This window comes from Oncorhynchus clarkii, chromosome 1, assembly GCF_045791955.1.
Source record: "Oncorhynchus clarkii lewisi isolate Uvic-CL-2024 chromosome 1, UVic_Ocla_1.0, whole genome shotgun sequence".
In the NCBI taxonomy this organism is placed as follows: domain Eukaryota; kingdom Metazoa; phylum Chordata; class Actinopteri; order Salmoniformes; family Salmonidae; genus Oncorhynchus; species Oncorhynchus clarkii.
Genome location: NC_092147.1, coordinates 27,524,079 through 27,543,851, shown reverse-complemented (window position 1 = coordinate 27,543,851; position 19,773 = coordinate 27,524,079). Strand labels below are relative to the sequence as shown.

The window sequence follows — 19,773 nt, the reverse complement described above, 5'->3', positions numbered from 1 at the left end:
TGTATAATGGACTTCAGAACGTTCTCATGAATAAACTGTACTATCTTTTTGCATAAGCTGAGTCTTTGACTAATTGTTATTAAACCCATGGTCTTACAGATCTCGGGGATAGGTCAGAGCTATTGATTGTCAGTTATTATCATTGGGATTGAAAATTCTCGTGACACTAAGTGACCCCAAACTTTTGATGGGTAGTGTATCTACTAGAATAAAGACTCTTAGTGAGTCTGTCTTGTTGATTTCTAAATAAATTAATTTGTTCATATTCAACAGGATCCGCAGTTTTCTCAAATGAACTAAACAAAGAAAGATCCAACTTTGCAATGCCCACCTCCAAGGTTCAGGCATCCCATGCGGCTCTGCCAAGCCTGCCTCTGAAAATACCCGAGGGATTCAAGAGCAAAGTGGTGGCACCCAGGAATCCCAAACTAGTTAGAAGAGAGGATATGCCTAAAAAAGTGAGTACATTCATATGGAGTGTATGTTTTCAATATACACATGACTTGCAGCTATTATTGAATATATCCTCCTACTTCATTATTCATTTATATATATATAAAAATGTGTCCCTGACTTTGAAATGAGTGCAGTTCTATGTTTACCTATTGATGAACTAACTGATGGAGAGATGTTATGGGGGAAATTAAGCAGAATCTGTGTATATGTCTGTGGTCAAGGATGGACATTTTTATTTAATGATCACTCATGGATTCTGTTCATTGAATTCCCTTTCTCAATGTAGTTGACACCATCTGCTTTTGCACAAGAGATGTCTCAATCTACGGAGGAGCGTCTGGCAAATACACATTTGATGCACCCACCACGCATTCTAGAGCTAATAGACATGACTGAGACCACTCACCAGAAGGTAAAGTCTATGCAAATGCACTACAACAGGATTTCCCTGATTTCCCTCGGCCTACAGGCCGAGTTTGGCCCGCGAGTGATTCTACAAGTTTTCTGAGCAAAAATAAATACATTTCCAAAGTATTCCCACACATACTAGAAATATACAGTATATGTGATTGTATACAAATGTAAGCAAGGTTTGAAATCATTATGTTTTAGTCTAATATTATATATGTTTAGGCTCAGGGGTCAGGTTAATGCAGAATTTAGTTTTTCACATAGAACAAAATATATAAAACGCATAAGAAATATCTTGCTGGCCTCCCGAGTGGCGCAGTGGTCTAAGGCACTGAATCGCAGTGCTAGCTGTGCCACTAGAGATTCTGGGATTGAGTCAAGACTCTGTCTCAGCCGGCCGCGACCGGGAGACCCATGGGGCGGTGCACAATTGGCTCATCGTCATCCGGGTTAGGGGAGGGTTTGGCCGGCAGGGATGTCCTTGTCCCATCGCGCACTAGTGACTCCTGTGGCGGGGCGGGCGCAGTGCCCACTGACACAGTCGCTAGGTGTACCGTGTTTCCTCTGACACATTGGTGTGGCTGGCTTCCGGGTTAAGTGGGCATTGTGTCAAGAAGCAGTGTAGTTCTTGGTTGGGTTGTGTTTCGGAGGACGCACGGCTCACGACCTTCGGCTCTCCTGAGTCTGTACGGGAGTTGCAGCGATGAGACAAGACTGTAACTACCAATTGGGGAGAAAAAGCGGTAAAAGAGGGGGGGGGGGAATGAATATCTTGAAGCGTTTTGTAAAGGCAGATATAAAATGCTTCTTATTGTAATTTCTGCTCGTCATCAGACCAACGTTAATTTTTTTCCACTCTGATGAGAATTCATGAACAGGCATTCTATGAGCAGATGTGTAGCTACCTTTCTCCTGTACTTTTAGTGCAAGATTAATTTTCAGCAAAACATTAGGAAATGTAGCTGGCAACATTCATTCTAAGATAAACATTAGAAATATGATGGCCATGCAACGTTTTTGCAAAAATACCTTGCTTTTTCATTGTAAGCTCATTTACTTGTGTTGCTGCTAGCCGAATAGCATTGCACTTCTGTTATCATCTGATGAAAATGAAGATATTGTCTGTCGAATGTGTTGTACTAATATATTTTTTGTGAAGGAAAACCATAGTTGCATGCCACGATCACTCGATTGAAGGAAAAAATCTTATAAAGCATCTGCTCTCTGCACCCCTCTCTCTCTCTCTTTGCCCCTTTCTACCTCCAGCGTTTTTTTGCCTCTGTAATACTAATGTTAGCTAATATAATTTTTTTCAAACCAGCTTGTCTTTATATCAGAGCCCATCTTCTGAAATTGTATACAAAATTAAGTCAAATAGGATGAAGGGGGTTCAAATTAAGGGATTCTATTTTTCACTTACAAGCTGGCCGATTGTTGGGAGTAAATTTCCACAGTTGCAGAATACAGAATGCATCATCATTATGAGATGAAGGTCATTTTGACAGAATTTATATTAACTTTATGAACCAGGCCTGTAAGCAGCCTTCCCTTAGTCAGCATTGTCTGATGTGACCTCCTACTGTAGTAGTAGAGGCCATCTAATGTGACTTAAACAATTGCAATTGTCTACAATTATTATGTAATATTATTTTGTAATATGTGTGTTACTAAAGGCACAATGTGGCTTGCTCAAAATAGTATGTTATTGTTCCTACCCTAAGAATCCTGTCTTTTTTACTTTTCCTCTGTGCTGTTCTCAGTTCTCTACCATAGATGTGGACCAGGCCATGTTCCAGCCATACCCCTCGGAGATTGTGTTCCAGAATTATACGCCCTCAGAGACCTATGAGATTTCACTGATTCTCCGTAACAATGACAAGGTAGGGCAGGGCGGGTTTGGGTACCAGGGAAGCGTGGAAGGTTGATGTGGACATTAGATTGCCAATACCTGGCTGAGCGAGCAGCTATGTGGAGAGTGGGTAGTTCTGGAGATTTTCTTGATCCATCTGAATTCCCAGTGATAATTGTATGGCGTACGTTATTAGGACACAATGCCCACTGGTCATTAGTTACAACCCCATATGTGCCACACCAATATGTGATTGAATTCTCCATTAAAAAGTGCTCCACTGCAAACACTCAATAAACTGTAATTAATCAGATGTAAGGGCTGAATCATGCATGGATCTATCATTTAAATGGTCTCAATTACAGTTAGAAAATATGTCTCTCCTAAAACCCTGTCATGGTGTCAGAGATAAGTCAAGGAAATATATTGTTAGGCGTAGCCTATACATTTAATGCATAACCTACCTAGGATTTAGAAGAAATATCCAAATGTAACTGTCAGTCCATTATAAAAAGGTGTAAGTGCATGAAATCTGGACAAGTTCTGTTTTCAACACATGAAAAGGCATAACAATCTTTTTTACAACTCTACAATGATTGATATGCTTTTAACTTGCCTCTCAGTTATGTTACCATTGATCAACGATGATGTTATGTCTCTTCTTTCACATGTTGATAATGCATTGTGGAAGTCACATTGGTACAGTATTTTTACTATGTAATGCAATAGTTATTCCCAACATAATAACATCTCTGGCCCAGCTATGTGCATTGTGCATTATTACCCTTTTTCTTAAAGGCTACAGTGCATTATTACCCTTTTTCTTATAGGCTACAGTGCATTATTACTCTTTTTCTTATAGGCTACAGTGCATTATTACCATTTTTCTTATAGGCTACAGTGCATTATTACTCTTTTTCTTAAAGGCTACAGTGCATTATTACCATTTTTCTTATAGGCTACAGTGCATTATTACCATTTTTCTTATAGGCTACAGTGCATTATTACCCTTTTTCTTATAGGCTACAGTGCATTATTACAATTTTTCTTATAGGCTACAGTGCATTATTACCATTTTTCTTATAGGCTACAGTGCATTATTACCCCTTTTCTTATAGGCTACAGTGCATTATTACCCCTTTTCTTATAGGCTACAGTGCATTATTACCCCTTTTCTTATAGGCTACAGTGCATTATTACCCCTTTTCTTATAGGCTACAGTGCATTATTACCCCTTTTCTTATAGGCTACAGTGCATTATTACCATTTTTCTTATAGGCTACAGTGCATTATTACCATTTTTCTTATAGGCTACAGTGCATTATTACCCCTTTTCTTATAGGCTACAGTGCATTATTACCCCTTTTCTTATAGGCTACAGTGCATTCGCAATATTCCTCACACAATAACATACCTCTCTTTCCCCTACACTCATCCTTTCAAATACCAACTATTTCTACCGGTTTCATCCTTTCAGAACAGTGAAACTCATTAGTAACTACATTATGTGTTTTTTAATTAGGCCTTTTTTTTAGTTTGAACAAAAAGCATTGTGATGAAAGGATTATATAGTGTCAACTGATTTGGTAGTCTACAACCTACATATGTTCTCCCAACCATTTACCTTTCAGGGAGATGGGGTAGACATACTTTAATAAATATGGATATTAATTCCATGGAAAAACAACCTCTTTATTCAATTTATTCATGACCACATTGAAGCTGTAATGCATACAGTAGTTGGATTTAAAATGCAAGGAGAAAATATATGAAAGATTTAGCTTCGTAGTCAAATGTCTCACTTTCTCACTGCAGTCCCATGTTGATGGCAAATAGATAGGCCTAGAAAAAGTTATTGGCAGTAGAGTCAAAGCCTGTCATGTATTGTCATGTTGTGTGTTTCTGTCCTTTCCCTTCACCCTGTCTCCCTCTGCTGGTCGTTGTTAAAGTTTGGTTATTAAAGAAGCTCTGTTTATTAGTTCGCTGGGTCCTCATTCACTCACCGTAACAGAAGAATCCGACCAAGAATGGACCCAGCGACTTCGGATCCTCTCCACTCAGCCGTCGAGATCCAGGGAGCGATGCTAGGCAGACACGAGCAGGAATTGTCTGCTGCTCGACATGCCGTTGAGACCCTGGCCACCCAAGTCTCCAACCTCACAGAACAGGTTCACCATCTCCGCCTCGATCCACCGGCCACTTCCAGGGCTTTCGAATCTCCGGAGAGAATCAATAACCCGTGTTACTCTGGGGAGCCCACTGAATGCCGCTCGTTCCTCACCCAGTGTGATATTGTGTTTTCTCTCCAGCCCAACACTTACGCCAGGAGCACTGCTCGTGTCGCCTACGTCATATCTCTCCTTACTGGACGGGCTCGTGAGTGGGGCACGGCAATCTGGGAGGCAAGGGCTGAGTGTACTAACCAGTATCAGGACTTTAAGGAGGAGATGATACGGGTTTTTGATCGATCTGTTTTTGGGGAGGAGGCTTCCAGGGCCCTGTCTTCCCTATGTCAAGGCAATCGATCCATAACAGACTACTCTATTGAGTTTCGCACTCTTGCTGCCTCCAGTGGCTGGAACGAGCCGGCTTTGCTCGCTCGTCTTCTGGAGGGTCTCCGCGCAGAGGTAAAGGATGAGATTCTCTCCCGGGAGGTTCCTTCCAGCGTGGATTCCTTGATTGAACTCGCTATTCGCATTGAGCGACGGGTTGATCTTCGTCACCGAGCTCGTGGAAAGGAGCTTGCGTTCTCCGTTGCCCCCCTCTCCGCATCACTACCATCTTCCTCTGCCGGCTCGGGAGCTGAGCCTATGCAGCTGGGAGGTATCCGCATCTCGACTAAGGAGAGGGAACGGAGAATCACCAACCGCCTCTGTCTCTATTGCGGTTCTGCTGGTCATTTTGTCACTTCATGTCCAGTAAAAGCCAGAGCTCATCAGTAAGCGGAGGGCTACTGGTGAGCGCTACTACTCCTGTCTCTCCTTCAAGATCCTGCACTACCTTGTCGGTCCATCTACGCTGGACCGGTTCGTCAGCTTCCTGCAGTGCCTTAATAGACTCTGGGGCGGAGGGCTGTTTTATGGACGAGACCTGGGCTCGGGAACATGACACAATTCCTCTTATTTATTGGCCATTTAAATCCTGAATTTCTAAATATACTATGTTGCATGCCTGTCCAAACCCCAAACTCTTTTTTAGGATGTATTGCATTTGGCAGATTTTTATATCAAACAGAAGTTAAACAAGTGAACTTTTACATTGATGCGTTTGGTGACGCACTGTTTTGTTCCAGTGTTCATTTCGTCAACAATAACTATGATGAAAAATATTTGTCAACAACCTATTTTTCCTCACGAAAACTAATGACGATAGCGTGACGAGATGCCATGAAAAACACAATAACTTTAGTAACAAATTCGTTTTCATTTTAGTTGACGAAAATGTGACGAGACTAGAATTCCACATGAGACTAATGGACATTCAATTAGACATTAATATTTTTTGTCCAATCATAAGCATTCATATCTTTGCAGAATATTTAATGCAATCCTCTCATTGGCAGAATTAACGGCTTTTCAGTCACACAGCTTCCGGGCAGTCACTTCAGTCACTCAGAAATATTTTGAACTGATGCACAGCTAGCGAACCAGGACACTTTAATTGTAACTAACCTCAACTAAAAACTATAATGTTTACTCTCTTACTTTCATGTTGGCTATTTTCGCTTTGATCACATCACATGCTCCATTTTCCCATGTGTGCTGTTATTCATCTGTGTTGCTGCTCTTGCAGTCGGCAAATACGAGTCATTGTTATTTAGCCCCATCCCGAGGTTATGATTGGGAGAAAAGAGCTGTACGCTTAAATTGTTTAACCTGTTGCCAAGGCTTTGTAGCCTATGGTAAGTCATGGCCGGCATTGGTTACTATTTTCCACAATAGCAATGTGCCAGCTATATGAGGGGATAGTAGGCCTCGTTGGACAAGGCTATCTTAATGTGCACATGATGGAAGTTACAAGTCAATTATTTAATGGAAAAAAAATAGCTGCCAAAGTGAACACAGTTCTGTACCTTAGTATGGTCTGCCAAACTGCCACCAGCTGTTGAAATATATATATTTTTAAAACAAAGGATATGAATATAATGTCTTATGTTCTTCTTGCAGTTATTTCTCTTAAATATGTTTGTTGTCTTTGAGCTTCTTTTGAGGCTTAGGAGAGTAGGGAGTAGGGATGTTGCAAAGAAAGTGGAGAGTTAGTCATTATGTCCCTCTCTCTCTCTTTCTCTCTTTTTCTTTCTCTCTCTTTGTTTCACGTGCGTGCGTGCATGTGCATATGTGTGTGTGTGTGTGTGTGTGTGTGTGTGTGTGTGTGTGTGTGTGTGTCTTTCTGGTCTTTAGATCCCACGGCTGGTGAAGGTGATGGAGGGAGACTCTCTGTATTTTAAAGTGGTCAGTCCAGTGGATGTATGTAGCAAAGTGGCCCCAGGGATGGCGTCCACATTCAGTGTCCTCTTTACACCTCAGGAGAACAAGGTACTGTCAACACAAATCAAATAAAAATGATATGGCAACACACTTAACAAACAGTTGGAACACTGTAAAGTGCAATAAACTATTACGTTTTCTTTTAATGCTATGGATCAAAGCAAACAAGTGTTTCCAACTTTATTCCAACTTTATTCAATCTGTTCATTAAATGTCCTCTTTCTGATTTCAAAAGAAAACAGCTTTCCTATGTTCTGAAAATTACTGAAAGGAATGTCGGCCTAGTTATGAAACCAGTCTCATTCATTACCCTTGGTCTGAAGGAAAGATTTCAATGCTTCAGGTTTTCCTCTTCAGTAATGACAACACGGTGAAACATCAATGTCAAAGCTCATATTTCTCATTAATGCGCCTCTGCACTGTAATTCTATCAGAGAGTGTGCTTTGATGAGCATGGGCATGACAGGGAATGTTTCCACCACCGCCTACTCTCACTCCATTAGCTGCCATTCTCCAGGCTCTAATATGGCCTGGTAATCTGCTTTGCTCTGCTTGCACATTAATACATAGTGCAGTTGTTAGAGAGATTCAGGGCCCTTGGCAACATAATCAGGCCTGGAGCCAACTCATCTGTATGGAGACAATAGGGAGAGATGACTGTTTGGATGATAGACCCCTGAAAAAACAACATACTTGACAAGATGTGAACATTTGGAGCAGTAGTGAACCTTCGGTTATGCATGTGTTATAGTTCCAAGACATTGTTGAGACAGAATCCAATAAGAAACTGAACAAAGTTGAATCTGAAGTCTACCTCTGTGCTGTCCTGTCCTTGTGCACTTCATAAAGTAACCTCTCCTCCCCCGTCTCCCAGGACTACATCCACAGGCTCATCTGTGTGACAGAGAGGGAGAGGTTTGAGGTTCCTATCCGGGCGATTGGGGCGCGGGCCATCCTAGACTTCCCTGACCACCTGCACTTCTCTCTGTGCCCTGTGAAATGCTCCTCACAGAAGACCATGCTGGTGCGCAACATTGGCAACTGTGAGGCCAAGTTTCAGCTAAGCACACACAGGTGAGAGATGATCTATGATAGTAGTCTGTTCTAGGCTTTAGTCTGTTCTAGCCCAAGTACTCTATGCTAAACCAACCATTTCTACCTGTCCATGCCTTTGTTCTGTCAAGACCTTTTTCAGTGGAGCCCCCTCTTGGAACTATTGGAGTTGGAGAGAGCATGCAGGTGACAGTTGACTTTCTACCCAAGACTGCAGGAGACCACAGCCAGGATCTGTTTCTTCACTACCATACAGGTACAAGACCATAACTATAAAGCAGCAGCTACACCATACAGGCCTGGCTAGACAAGATTCAGTATCCTTGGAGCTTTATGGTCACCATTATACAGATGGTACACATGCATCTATACTCTACAATCATCTACATCCAAAATTCCCCCCACAAAGGACAAACCATATACAATATACCCCCAGTGTATAAAACATTAGGAACACCTTCCTAATATTGAGATGCACCCACCCCTTTTGCCCTCAGAACAGCCTCAATTAGTTGGGAAATGGACTCTACAAGGTGTCAAAAGCGTTCCACAGGGATGATGGCCCATGTTGACTCCAATGCTTCCCACAGTTGTGTCAAGTTGGCTGGATGTCCTTTGGGTGGTGGACGTTTCTTGATAAAGACGGGATACTGTTGAGCATGAAAAACCCATCTGCGTTGCGGTTCTTGACAAACCGGTGTGCCTGGCACCTACTACCATATCCTGTTCAAAGACACAAATCTTTTGTCTTGCCCATTCAACTTCTGAATGGAACACATACACAATCCATGTCTCAATTGTTTCAAGGCTTCAAAATGATTCTTTAACCTGTTTCCTCCCCTTCATCTACACTGATTGAAGTGGATTTAACAAGTGACATCAATAAGGGATCGTAGCTTTCACCTGGATTCACCTGGTCAGTCTATGTCATGGAAAGAGCAGGAGTTCTTAATGTTTTGTACACTCAGTGTACATGTCTCCCCAGAGTCTCCACCGATAGACCCACTCACTTTGCATTACGCTAGCACACAAGTACTTGCTCTACACCAGTAAGGTACTTCAAAGAAACAGATGCATGCACACATTCACATTACATACATTTTTTGCATAAGATAATCAACTACATCAAATGGAGTGGAACTAAAAGGATGAATCTGTTTACCATACATTCACTGTGAACACAATAATAAAATATCCCCTCCCTAATGACCCTGCAGCAGGAATGGTAAAACAGTGTTAATCATTTCAGGGGCATTTATTCACAGTCTTTAATCTCTGCTCTTTCACACAGGTTGCACCTAGCGTATAGGGAAAACACCTGAATTAGCATATATCCTATTAACAGATGTATGAGTGTGGATAGCTGGGTTTGCTGGTGTTATCTGTTGCCTATAGCAGTGTGGTCAGCCCAGTTAGAATGGACAGTCCCTGGAGACACGTCTGTCTTGTTTTGTTTGTGTGATTATACCAGCTAATGGTTTGAGATATTGATAGAACTCCATTGGAAACCCCAATATGTTTTCTTTTTGGAATGTAAGCGGATGTGCAATTCTTTTTGGCTCAATTCAAGATCTTAAACTGTCCCACTTTGTGATTGTGATGATGGGTAGTGCTGGCAAAGGGACCTTATAGGATTCCAAGGTGATTGCAGTGTTAAAGATTGATAAAAGTGTTTTTATGCTGTGGTGAAATCCAGATTTGATGGAGGATTTAGAGTAGACCTCTTTATCACTTAATTATTTTGACAAGCCTATGGTAGAATTGCAAGTTAATAAAAGGTGAATTTGCAATGTGATGGAGAACTATATCTGTGTGAGATACAGTAAACCAATTAAGAGCCAGAGGAGTATTTGAGTGTGTGTGTGTGCATGTTTATCTGTGTGCTTGTGTGTGTGTGTGCGTGTGCATCCGTGCGTGCATGCGTGTCTGTGTGCGTGTAAACGCATGTGTGTGTGTTTGGCTCAGGTGGTGCTTGGTGGTCTGCTGTCTCACTACATACACACACAGGTCAAGTGAAGGGCAGTAGCATTAACATTTTCTAATGTGCTCTACTCTAAAAAGACCACTCACTGTAAGCCCATCAGGGTTGTATCATTTTTAATTCAGCACCTTTCCCTGTCTCCTTCTCATGTATGCATCAGATGAAGCTGCTCTGGAAGTTACCCTCTGGAACCAGTGAACGCAGCAAATCATGAGTATCTTGTCAAGTAGTACTGTACATTTTTGACCCATGAACATGTCATTTCAAACATGGTCACATTTTTGCAGGGGTGGTTAAGCAGTGATTCTACTGTACATACAGTGTCCATCTATTCTAATCAATCCATCTATTGATGTATTAATTTGCCCTTTAGTAGCCTTCATCTAGGACACATTTACATATTGTATATTTTATTGGATAGTAGCCGAAGCGTGACAAATTAGGCTCCTTTGCTCAAGGGTGTGACTGCTAATACTGAGATTCAATATGACAACTAAATAGCTATATATGAATCCAGCTCCCCAGTCACTGCTATGTCATTTCCTAAAATTAACACAATAATGCAAACAGATGTCAGGTTTCTTTCATTGCTCCTGCCTGGATACTCGGCTTCTACTTGACAGGAGACAAGAAGTGCTACGTACTCTCTGTCGTTCTTGAAGTGCTAGATCAGGGGTCCCCAATTACATTCAGCCTTGGGCCGGTTTTTCCTTGAGTGGATGGTCGGGAGGGCAGAATATAGTTATAAATATTTTATACACTGCAAATTGAACGCAAACAGATATAGTATCTGACAAAAACAGAATAATTTCAAACCTTGATTACATTGGGATACGATCACATACTGTATGCCTCTCTATTTATGCATGGGAATACTTGGGAACAGATTTCCTAAATTAAAGAAAATACAATTTTATTTAAAAAAAAATACTTTTGGGGCCAAATAAAATCACGCTTGGGCCAATTTTGCTGCCTATTGGGGAACAATGTTCACACAGAAAAAACCCTCAAAGTCAATTCTGGTGAGAAATGCCATCAGTGTGTTTAAGATAGGCTTCCTTTGCTACTGAAATTAATGAATTAGTAATAGTCCTTTAGCTGCTGTCGTATTTAGGAGCAAAGAGACAGTTCCTTGGTGAGTTTACCCTAGACTCTGCCTCTGCCTTGACTATCTGCAGTCTTTTAGGAAATCGCAGGTGCACACACACACACACACATCTGTTTTAGTATCCTTAACGCCAAATCCCTAACTCCTTACCCTAAACCTAACCACTAACCATAATTCTAACCCTAATCCTTGTATCCCTAACCATAAACCCAACCCCTTAGCTCTGTTCACCCTCTCCTCACCAGCAGCACTCCAGCAGAATCTTCAGAATTTTTTCAAGAGCTGTTCACTGAGGGCTCAAGTCTCCTGTCAAATGCAGCATGGGCAATCAAAGGGATAACTTCCAACAGCAGTATCGGCTGAGGTTAAAATGTCCTCTGCGTAGCCTGGAAACTGATGGCCGTGCAGAATTAATCTCTTGAGGAAATTAGATGATGAAAGCATGATAGAGCATGATAGAGAGGCACATTTTTCTTGCCAATCAACCGTTGTCACAGCATCAGGATCTCAGCGATAATTATGGTCCCTCCATTTTCCCCTATTTTCTATTCTTTATTTTTTGTAGGACACATCTTACAGCTTTATTGCACATGACAGGCTTGTCGTCATCAATATGTGCTGGTTTTAAGTGTATCTTTGCTTTCTTTGATGCTGCTAATCATCTACGGTTCCTCCTGAGACAACATTAGGTTCTTTAACTGGGCAGCAACTACCTTAGTGAGCATGCTCACCCACCTTGCGTTGTCCCTTGGTCCCAAAAGAGTGCCGTTCACCGAGATATCACAGTCACACCACTGTAATAGGTCTACTTGGTGTTCCACAAGAGAAATCGGTGGATAAAAGGAAAAGTGGATAGATTTATGAGGTTGTGACATTGATATTCATGTCTTAAAGAAAAAGCTTATTTCCCTGGATTTTGTACTTCATCTTACTTTGATGAAGACTTATTTACTTTGACTTTATCTGCAACACCTATTTAAGAGGCATACTGTCAAGCCAATCCTTTATAGTAAGGTCTTTGAAGTGATTTTGTTATAATTTGATTATTGTACAGTACTGTATAGCCTAATCCACATCCCTAATAAAGGATGTATGGTTACAGGAGGCCTATATAATGGTTTATGTGCATCTATCTTTCTTTGACTAATCTTTTGAAGAGGTAGAGTACTGTCTACATACTTATTTGATAGAGACCGACTGTTTTCCAGCATTGGACTTACTGTAGTACCAGGCTAGCCTGGTTACCAGTCTTTTTAGCTAACACTCCTTGCCACTCCTGTCATTTGCCAAAGAGACTGCAGGGTGGTGACCAAGAACACAATGGCCACTCTGACAGAGCTCCAGAGTTCCTCTGTGGAGATGGGAGAACCTTCCAGAAGGACAACCATCTCAGCAGCACTCCACCAATCAGGCCTTTATGGTGGAGTGGCCAGACAGAAGCCACTCCTCAGTAAAAGGCACACGACAGCCCGCTTGGAGTTTTCCAAAAGGCACCTGTAGACTCTCGGACCATGAGAAAACATTTTTCTCTGGTCTGATTTCAACCAAGATTGAACTCTTTAGCCTGATTGCCAAGCGTCACATCTGGAGGAAACCTGGCACCATCCCTACGGGGAAGCATAGTTGTAGCAGCATCATGCTGTGGGGATATTTTTCAGTGGCAGGGACTGGGAGACTAGTAAGGATCGAAGGGAAAGATGAACGGAGCAAAGTAAAGAGAGATCCTTGATGAAAACCTGCTCCAGAGCGCTCAGGACCTCATACTGGGGCGAAGGTTCACCTTCCAACAGGACAACGACCCTAAGCACACAGCCAAGACAACGCAGTAGTAGTCTCTGAATTTCCTTGAGTGGCCCAGCGCAAAGCCCGGACTTGAACCCGATTGAACATTTCTTGAGAGACCGAAAATAACTGTGCAGCGGTGGTCCCCATCCAACCTGACAGAGCTTGAGATGTCCTGCATAGAAGAATGGGAGAAACTGCACAAATACCGGTGCTCCAAGCTTGTAGCGTCTATATATACGTATACACTACCGGTCAACACTTTTAGAACATGTAACGGCATTCCTCCTTCTCTTCTGAGGAGGAGAAGCGAGAAGGATCGGAGGACCAATCTGCAGCGTGGTAAGTGTCCATAAAGTTTTATTTTAGGATATAAACTGAACACTATGAAAATACAAAACAATAAACGTGAACATGAACGAAACCGAAACAGTACCGTGTGGCAACAAATACACACACGGAAAACAAAGAACCACAAACCAAAAGTGAAACCCAGGCTACCTATGATTCTCAATCAGAGACAACTAACGACACTTGCCTCTGATTGAGAACCATACTAGGCTGAACTCAAAACCCCAACATAGAACAACACACATAGACTGCCCACCCCAACTCACGCCCTGACCATACTAAATAAAGACAAAACAAAGGAAATAAAGATCAGAACGTGACAGAACATCTACTCATTCAAGGGTTTTTCTTTATTTTTACTATTTTCTACATTGTGTATATAGTGTAGTGTATATACAGTGCATTTGCATAAACATTGTGATTGGATGATAGGTTATCGAATCAGGATCACATACTCTGATATCCTAGAACTCATTAATGATAGAATGTTATTTGAAGATTGCCGGAAGGCCAGTCTATTTCGCAATGACAAGGAGTGGCAAGGAGTATAATTTTAGCTAAAGAGACTGGTACCCAGGCTACCCAGTATCAAGCTACTTGAAAGAAAATAAATAAAAAAATATGAAGAAGAAGGCCTGAAAGAAAAGAAAGGAAAAAAATATTTAAAATGTTGTTTGAATGTACTGTATGTGCTGGGCTTCATGGATTGTTTATTTGTATGTTTTGGGCTTTAGTTGAGATTATTCTTTACGCAGTCAGGCGTATTTGTCCTTGCCTCAATTGTTCCTTGACTAGCATTAATTCTTGCTGTCTATAATTCAAACCTTTTAACTTCTAATAGTAACTGTATCTACTGGCAAATAGAGAGAGAGTGGGGTGATTGCCCTCTAAGGACCAACATATTTTTTTGCAGCAGCAGTTCTGCCTGCCAGCAGTAATCATCTCTGATTGACTTGAGAGATTTAAGAAGCTATCATCGTTAATTAACATAGTAGATGCAACGCATTAAATATTTACATTTGCACTTCGTAATGAATTTTGTAACTTTGTCCCGGAAGCATTTAACTGCAGGGCACGTCCACATCATATGAAGGAATGTGCCCTTCTGATTTAGGGGACAGAGTGAACAGTTGGGAGTTTGGGCCAATTTCATCCTACACTTTACCTTGGTTTTACAGTCTGTGAACAAAACAAAGCTGATGGTTCGGATTACAGGATGCCAAAGTTATATTTTTCCATATTTTGTTCCACTTAAAGGGATGTTCAGATTCATTTAGCTCTGTGGCCCATACTTTTTGAATGGCTAGCTCAGAATATGAGCTTTCCAAAAGTTGTTTATATATTATAGAGATCAGTCCTTTTGGGAGCCCAGATCATTTATTTATAAATCCCAACATTGGATGGTTTGGTAGTTGGGTTTCCCAAGGGAATCCATATGTCAGCATAGCTGTTAATGTGTATGTGTCTTTCAAATCTTAGAATGTTCTCAAACCATTACTGTCCATGATATCGGCAAGGGTAAGGATTCCAAATTTGGACCACTCTTAGAATGTTCTCAAACTATTACTGTCCATGATATCGGCAAGGGCAAGGATTCCAAATTTGGACCACTGATGGAAAAGGCTGCCCTCCAGATCGCAAGGCATGCCATTTTGATTCCCAGTTACTGTACATTGTTTTTCAATTTTGAGCCACATACAAATTGTGTGAGCAATAACAGGACCAAAGCGTAGTTTACATTGTTTAAGGGATATACAGTATCAGTGTAGACCACCTCTTCCACGGGAATAAGATACACCATTTTTCTCTATATACTCAGCCAGAGAGTGGAAAAATCCTGTCTAAAGCAAATTAGGATGGGACAAAATGCTAGTTCCTGGAAATACAATTTAAAGTTTGGTACAAATAGTCTTCCTACATCTCTCCCTCATTGTAAGTTTTTATCCAGGGTCACTTACCTTGCCATATATTCAACCATATGTATTTCGAAACCACACTATGGATTTTATCCCTATAGCCAGAAAGGGGAGACAAGGGAAGCATAGAACTACAGAAATTAATCTGTGGCAATATATTCATTTTAAAAATAGATATTCTGCCTTCTTCTGAGGTCATATTGAATTGATTTAAGCATTCTGTAAAAGTTTTGATGAAAATACGAATAATGTAATGTACGACTATACTGTTGTGGTAAAATGGTTAGAATAATACACCTTATTGGGTAATGATCCACAGCGTCACATTGTGTTTACTTGTGGTGTATTACTCTGAATTTAACATGAACCATGTTTTTGCTTAATGAAGTTTGATGGCTGCCTGGTGCTTACTGCCTGTTTAAAACTCAGGATGCAATTTGAATACCAGCCTATTTCATTTTGGGTTACATTTTTGCTCGGTTCACTCATTAGGGTCAGGTCAGGATCTCTTCTAAAGCACCATGGCTCTGCTTTGAATGTAACCAAACTAGCAAAACAAAAAGCTAGAGGTATTTACATATTCCACATGCTGATTTATGCATTGATTTTGCATTGTATTTTTTTTTTTTTTTCATTCTGTTGGCTGCTCTGGTGGGAACCATGTGACTTGTGCTAATGTCACTGGGTCCCAGAGAGACTCTGTTATTGTTGTGGATGGCTCAGACAGTATAGTCTACATGTCATGATAATCCAACAGCGCCATCTCCATGACCAATTATGAAGCACTGACCAATAATAGCACGCTGACTAGGCTATAGCATCACATTTTGGGGCTTTGCCATAAAGTCCTGAAAAATAAAATAAATAAATGGAAAAGCCTGTATTTTAGAACTACCCACATGTACTTTTGACTTTCTATAAATATATTGGACAGCTACAGTGCTCTTGAATAATTCAGTTGCTGTTTGTGTCTGGGCTTTGTTGTTTCTCCTAAGGGGAGGATGTTGGCATCAGTCTGTATGGAGCGTCTGCAGACGTGAATGTGAGGCTGGACAGGAACTCAGTCATAGTGGAGAAAACCTACATCTCCATGGCCAACCAACGTTCAGTCTCCATAGTGAACAGGAGTGATACTCTAGTCCACTACCAGTGGAAGAGCTTGGCCACTAAAGAGGAAGAAGAGCAGCAGAAGCTAAGGTGGGATGTCTGTTCATGCTCATCTCCATGATGTACATAATATAAACATGATCAACACATCAATAGACATTGATTTCCTGTAAACAAACATCCGAAGTCACCCTTAGCTAATGGATCATCGTAAAAATGTGAGTATCAGTCCACATCAATGCTGTTTTATGTAGCCTGTTCAGATGCTCCTCTGTTCCCCATCCCCCACCTCATCCCCATACTATCTATCTCTGTGTGTATCTCTGCTCTGCTCTAGGTTCTGTTCCGAACTGCAGCGGGAGGAGGAGGATGACATGGATCAGTTCCTGACAGAGTGTGACGCAGACCCCACTCTACGTGACCGTCTCTCCCTGCTCTCACGCACCTTCCAGGACCGACGCAGGCAGCTGAAGGAGGAACGCCTGTCCTTCTCAGACAACTACATCACAGTGGAACCTCTGGTGTGTGATGTAGAGTGGGGGTGGAGGGAGGGGAATTTACTGTGTACTGATAGCAAATGTTTTGATATACACTGTAGAGTCCAATTTTCCTGTCATACAGGACTTTGTGCACGCCACACAGTCAAACAAAAGAGGAATTACATGATATAATCACTCCTGGTGATCCTCCTCTAGGAAACCTACAGTATGTGTTGAGTCACGAAGTGCAGTGCATTGAAGGTACAGTTTATACAGCAGTAGCCATGCCAACTTGCATGCCAAAATCCTCAATAATCATTGGTTTGCATTGCAATGCCTAAGGAAACTTTATACACTAAATTAATGGATGCACTTTATTACACCAGACCCTGTACTAGTATTCTGTACCAACCACTATAACCCAGTGTGGTGTCTGCTCACACCTCCAGCCTCAGGTGACAGTGACAGATCTGGCTCTGTGGATTACTCAGCTGTGGTGGAAGACAACCCGCAGCCTTTAAAGCACATTTAAAATGCTCTGCTTATAATTCTGCCACCTAGCAGTGAGTCACTTCTCCACATCAGCTATAGAAGTCCCATCAATTTCATATTCTTCAACCCCATTTGTGTTTGTGGCAATGCACTTATGAGGGGCCATGTGTTCTTGTGTGTGTGAGAAGTATCAGTGTTCCCAAACACTGTGGGAGACTGCCTGCTGAGTCAGAGGCATGGCCACGTGGATCTAATTAGCCTCTAACCTGATTTCACCTGCTGTCTCGGAGTCTGACCGATGGGCTGAGACGCCCCTGGGGAGACAGCCACTCATTCTCTCATCCATCCTGACGAAACCCAACTCGCCCTAGGCATCTGTTAAGCACACTAGGTCCTAAGGGAACTCTCACAATCATTTGACCTTGATGCCTCAATGTCAGAGAGATGGAAAACAGAGGGGAAAACAAACTCAACCCCCCCTACCAAAAAAAAGCAAGGCATCCAAAAAAGCATTGCTTTCCAGGGACAAACTCTGCACCCAAATATTCTGTAAAGCACCTTGAAGAGCTGTGCTCCATCAGCACAGAGTGAGGCCATAACCCCACCGTTACCCTTAGGCAAACTTTTCCTTCTGCTCTCCAGAGCTCTGCTGATTATGATTGCATTAGTGTCTTTCTAACTAATAAGTACTACATCCATTAGCACTCAGCTGCTTTTATTTTCCACTTGATGACTTTATCTATTTGACAGACACTATCATTTAGACAGAAGCTTTATACATATCTTTCATCAGTGTTGTCTTTGCTCTTGCATAATCACAAGTGTATAAGGGGAAGTGTTATAATATATCATTTTTAATTATATATCAAAAGTATATAATTTAGCTACTCTACACTGTCTTGACACATTTGACACATGATGGACTGTACCACTTTCTCCTCCAGCAGGATTTCAGTAATCGTGTTGCTACTGTAAGATGCACATTGTTTAAAGTTGCCTCCTCTGTTGCCTTTGTGTTACCTGCAGGAGGGGGACATTTGGCCAAACACCACCTCAGAGGTCAACATAATTTTCAAACCACAGGAGGCAAAGATTTATCAACAGACGGTCTATTGCGACATCACAGGTGAAGTTTGATGTCATTTGATCAGAGAGAGGGCTCATGTATTTACTACAGTATTAGCTAAGTTGTGTTTGATGTTACAAACAGAAGTATGATGAACAGAAATAAAATGGTGCATTGATGAGAAAGCCCCACCTTGGATTTGATCAAAAGTGACAAGGCCTGAAAATGTATTATATTTATGCATTTTGTAAAAGGTGTTTTCTGGTATTATAGTCAAATCATATAGCCTACAAGCCATAAGGCAAAAAAACATGTGTTAGTTCACAATTATAATTCTATCATCTCATACTGACAAAGCAGTTGTTGGTTGATTTGCATTTGGTATCCCATCTATATTTCCGGTGCCGGAGGTCAGATTTCCATTAATTTCCATGACTGACAGAGTTTCATGGGCAGGTGGTGACCTCAATAACACAAGTCATAGAGAGTTGATTTTTGCCTAAAGGGCAATGTACAGTATGTCTAGATGTTTTCATTACACACCTGTGTTCTGCAGATGGGCTTGATTCATGCTCATTTGTTTACATATATTCAGTTTGTTTATTTAATTCCGTCTTTGTATTCTCTGCCTTTGTGCTCTTCGTTATCCACATTAGGCCGTGAGTCTCGCCTACCACTACGGATAAAGGGGGAGGGGTTAGGCCCCAAATTACAATTCAACTTTGACCTCCTTGACATGGGTACCATCTTTATTGGCTCCAAACACAGCTATGAGGTACTTAACCTTAGTTAGGAGATGTACTAACAATATTAAACAAAGCTAAGACACAAATATTTCTACACTTACACTGAATGAGAGTTACAGAGTTTTGTTTTACACCTTTGTTCCAGATTATCAGCCCTCACAACAAATGAGACTCATAATGTGCAAGGTCCCAGCTGTTGGAGGTGCAGAAGAGTTAGACAGGAAATAGAGATATACTAGAAATAACAGCACTGTGATTATCCCCTGTAATAAGATGTGTCTCAGATGAAAATAAATCACATTATTGCTGCTGGTAGTCTGCAGATACCCATACTTTTGAGTAATTGAGTAATTGAAGTATAATTGTTATAACTGTTAGTCTTATAATAGAACAGTACATGGCAGGCTCTCTATGAATTCACGGTTAGATTAATTATTTAAGGTATGCCTACCCAGTCAGCCCCTTTTGTTTTTAGGGCATTCATGGCAG

At 41.3% G+C, this 19,773-nt stretch overlaps 1 protein-coding gene across 1 annotated transcript in view; it reads left to right on the top strand.

Annotated features, from left to right (window-relative positions):
- The first annotated feature begins 323 nt into the window (after positions 1–323).
- LOC139401276 (HYDIN axonemal central pair apparatus protein) overlaps positions 324–19,773 on the top strand; it is a 65,152-nt gene continuing 45,702 nt past the window's right edge. Inside the window, exons 1-10 of the mRNA XM_071145650.1 lie at positions 324–458; positions 743–868; positions 2,628–2,747; positions 7,117–7,251; positions 8,078–8,277; positions 8,388–8,512; positions 16,390–16,591; positions 16,839–17,022; positions 18,499–18,598; positions 19,195–19,313. Coding sequence (XP_071001751.1) covers positions 324–458; positions 743–868; positions 2,628–2,747; positions 7,117–7,251; positions 8,078–8,277; positions 8,388–8,512; positions 16,390–16,591; positions 16,839–17,022; positions 18,499–18,598; positions 19,195–19,313 — 1,446 coding nt within the window. The remainder of the gene's footprint in view (positions 459–742; positions 869–2,627; positions 2,748–7,116; positions 7,252–8,077; positions 8,278–8,387; positions 8,513–16,389; positions 16,592–16,838; positions 17,023–18,498; positions 18,599–19,194; positions 19,314–19,773) is intronic.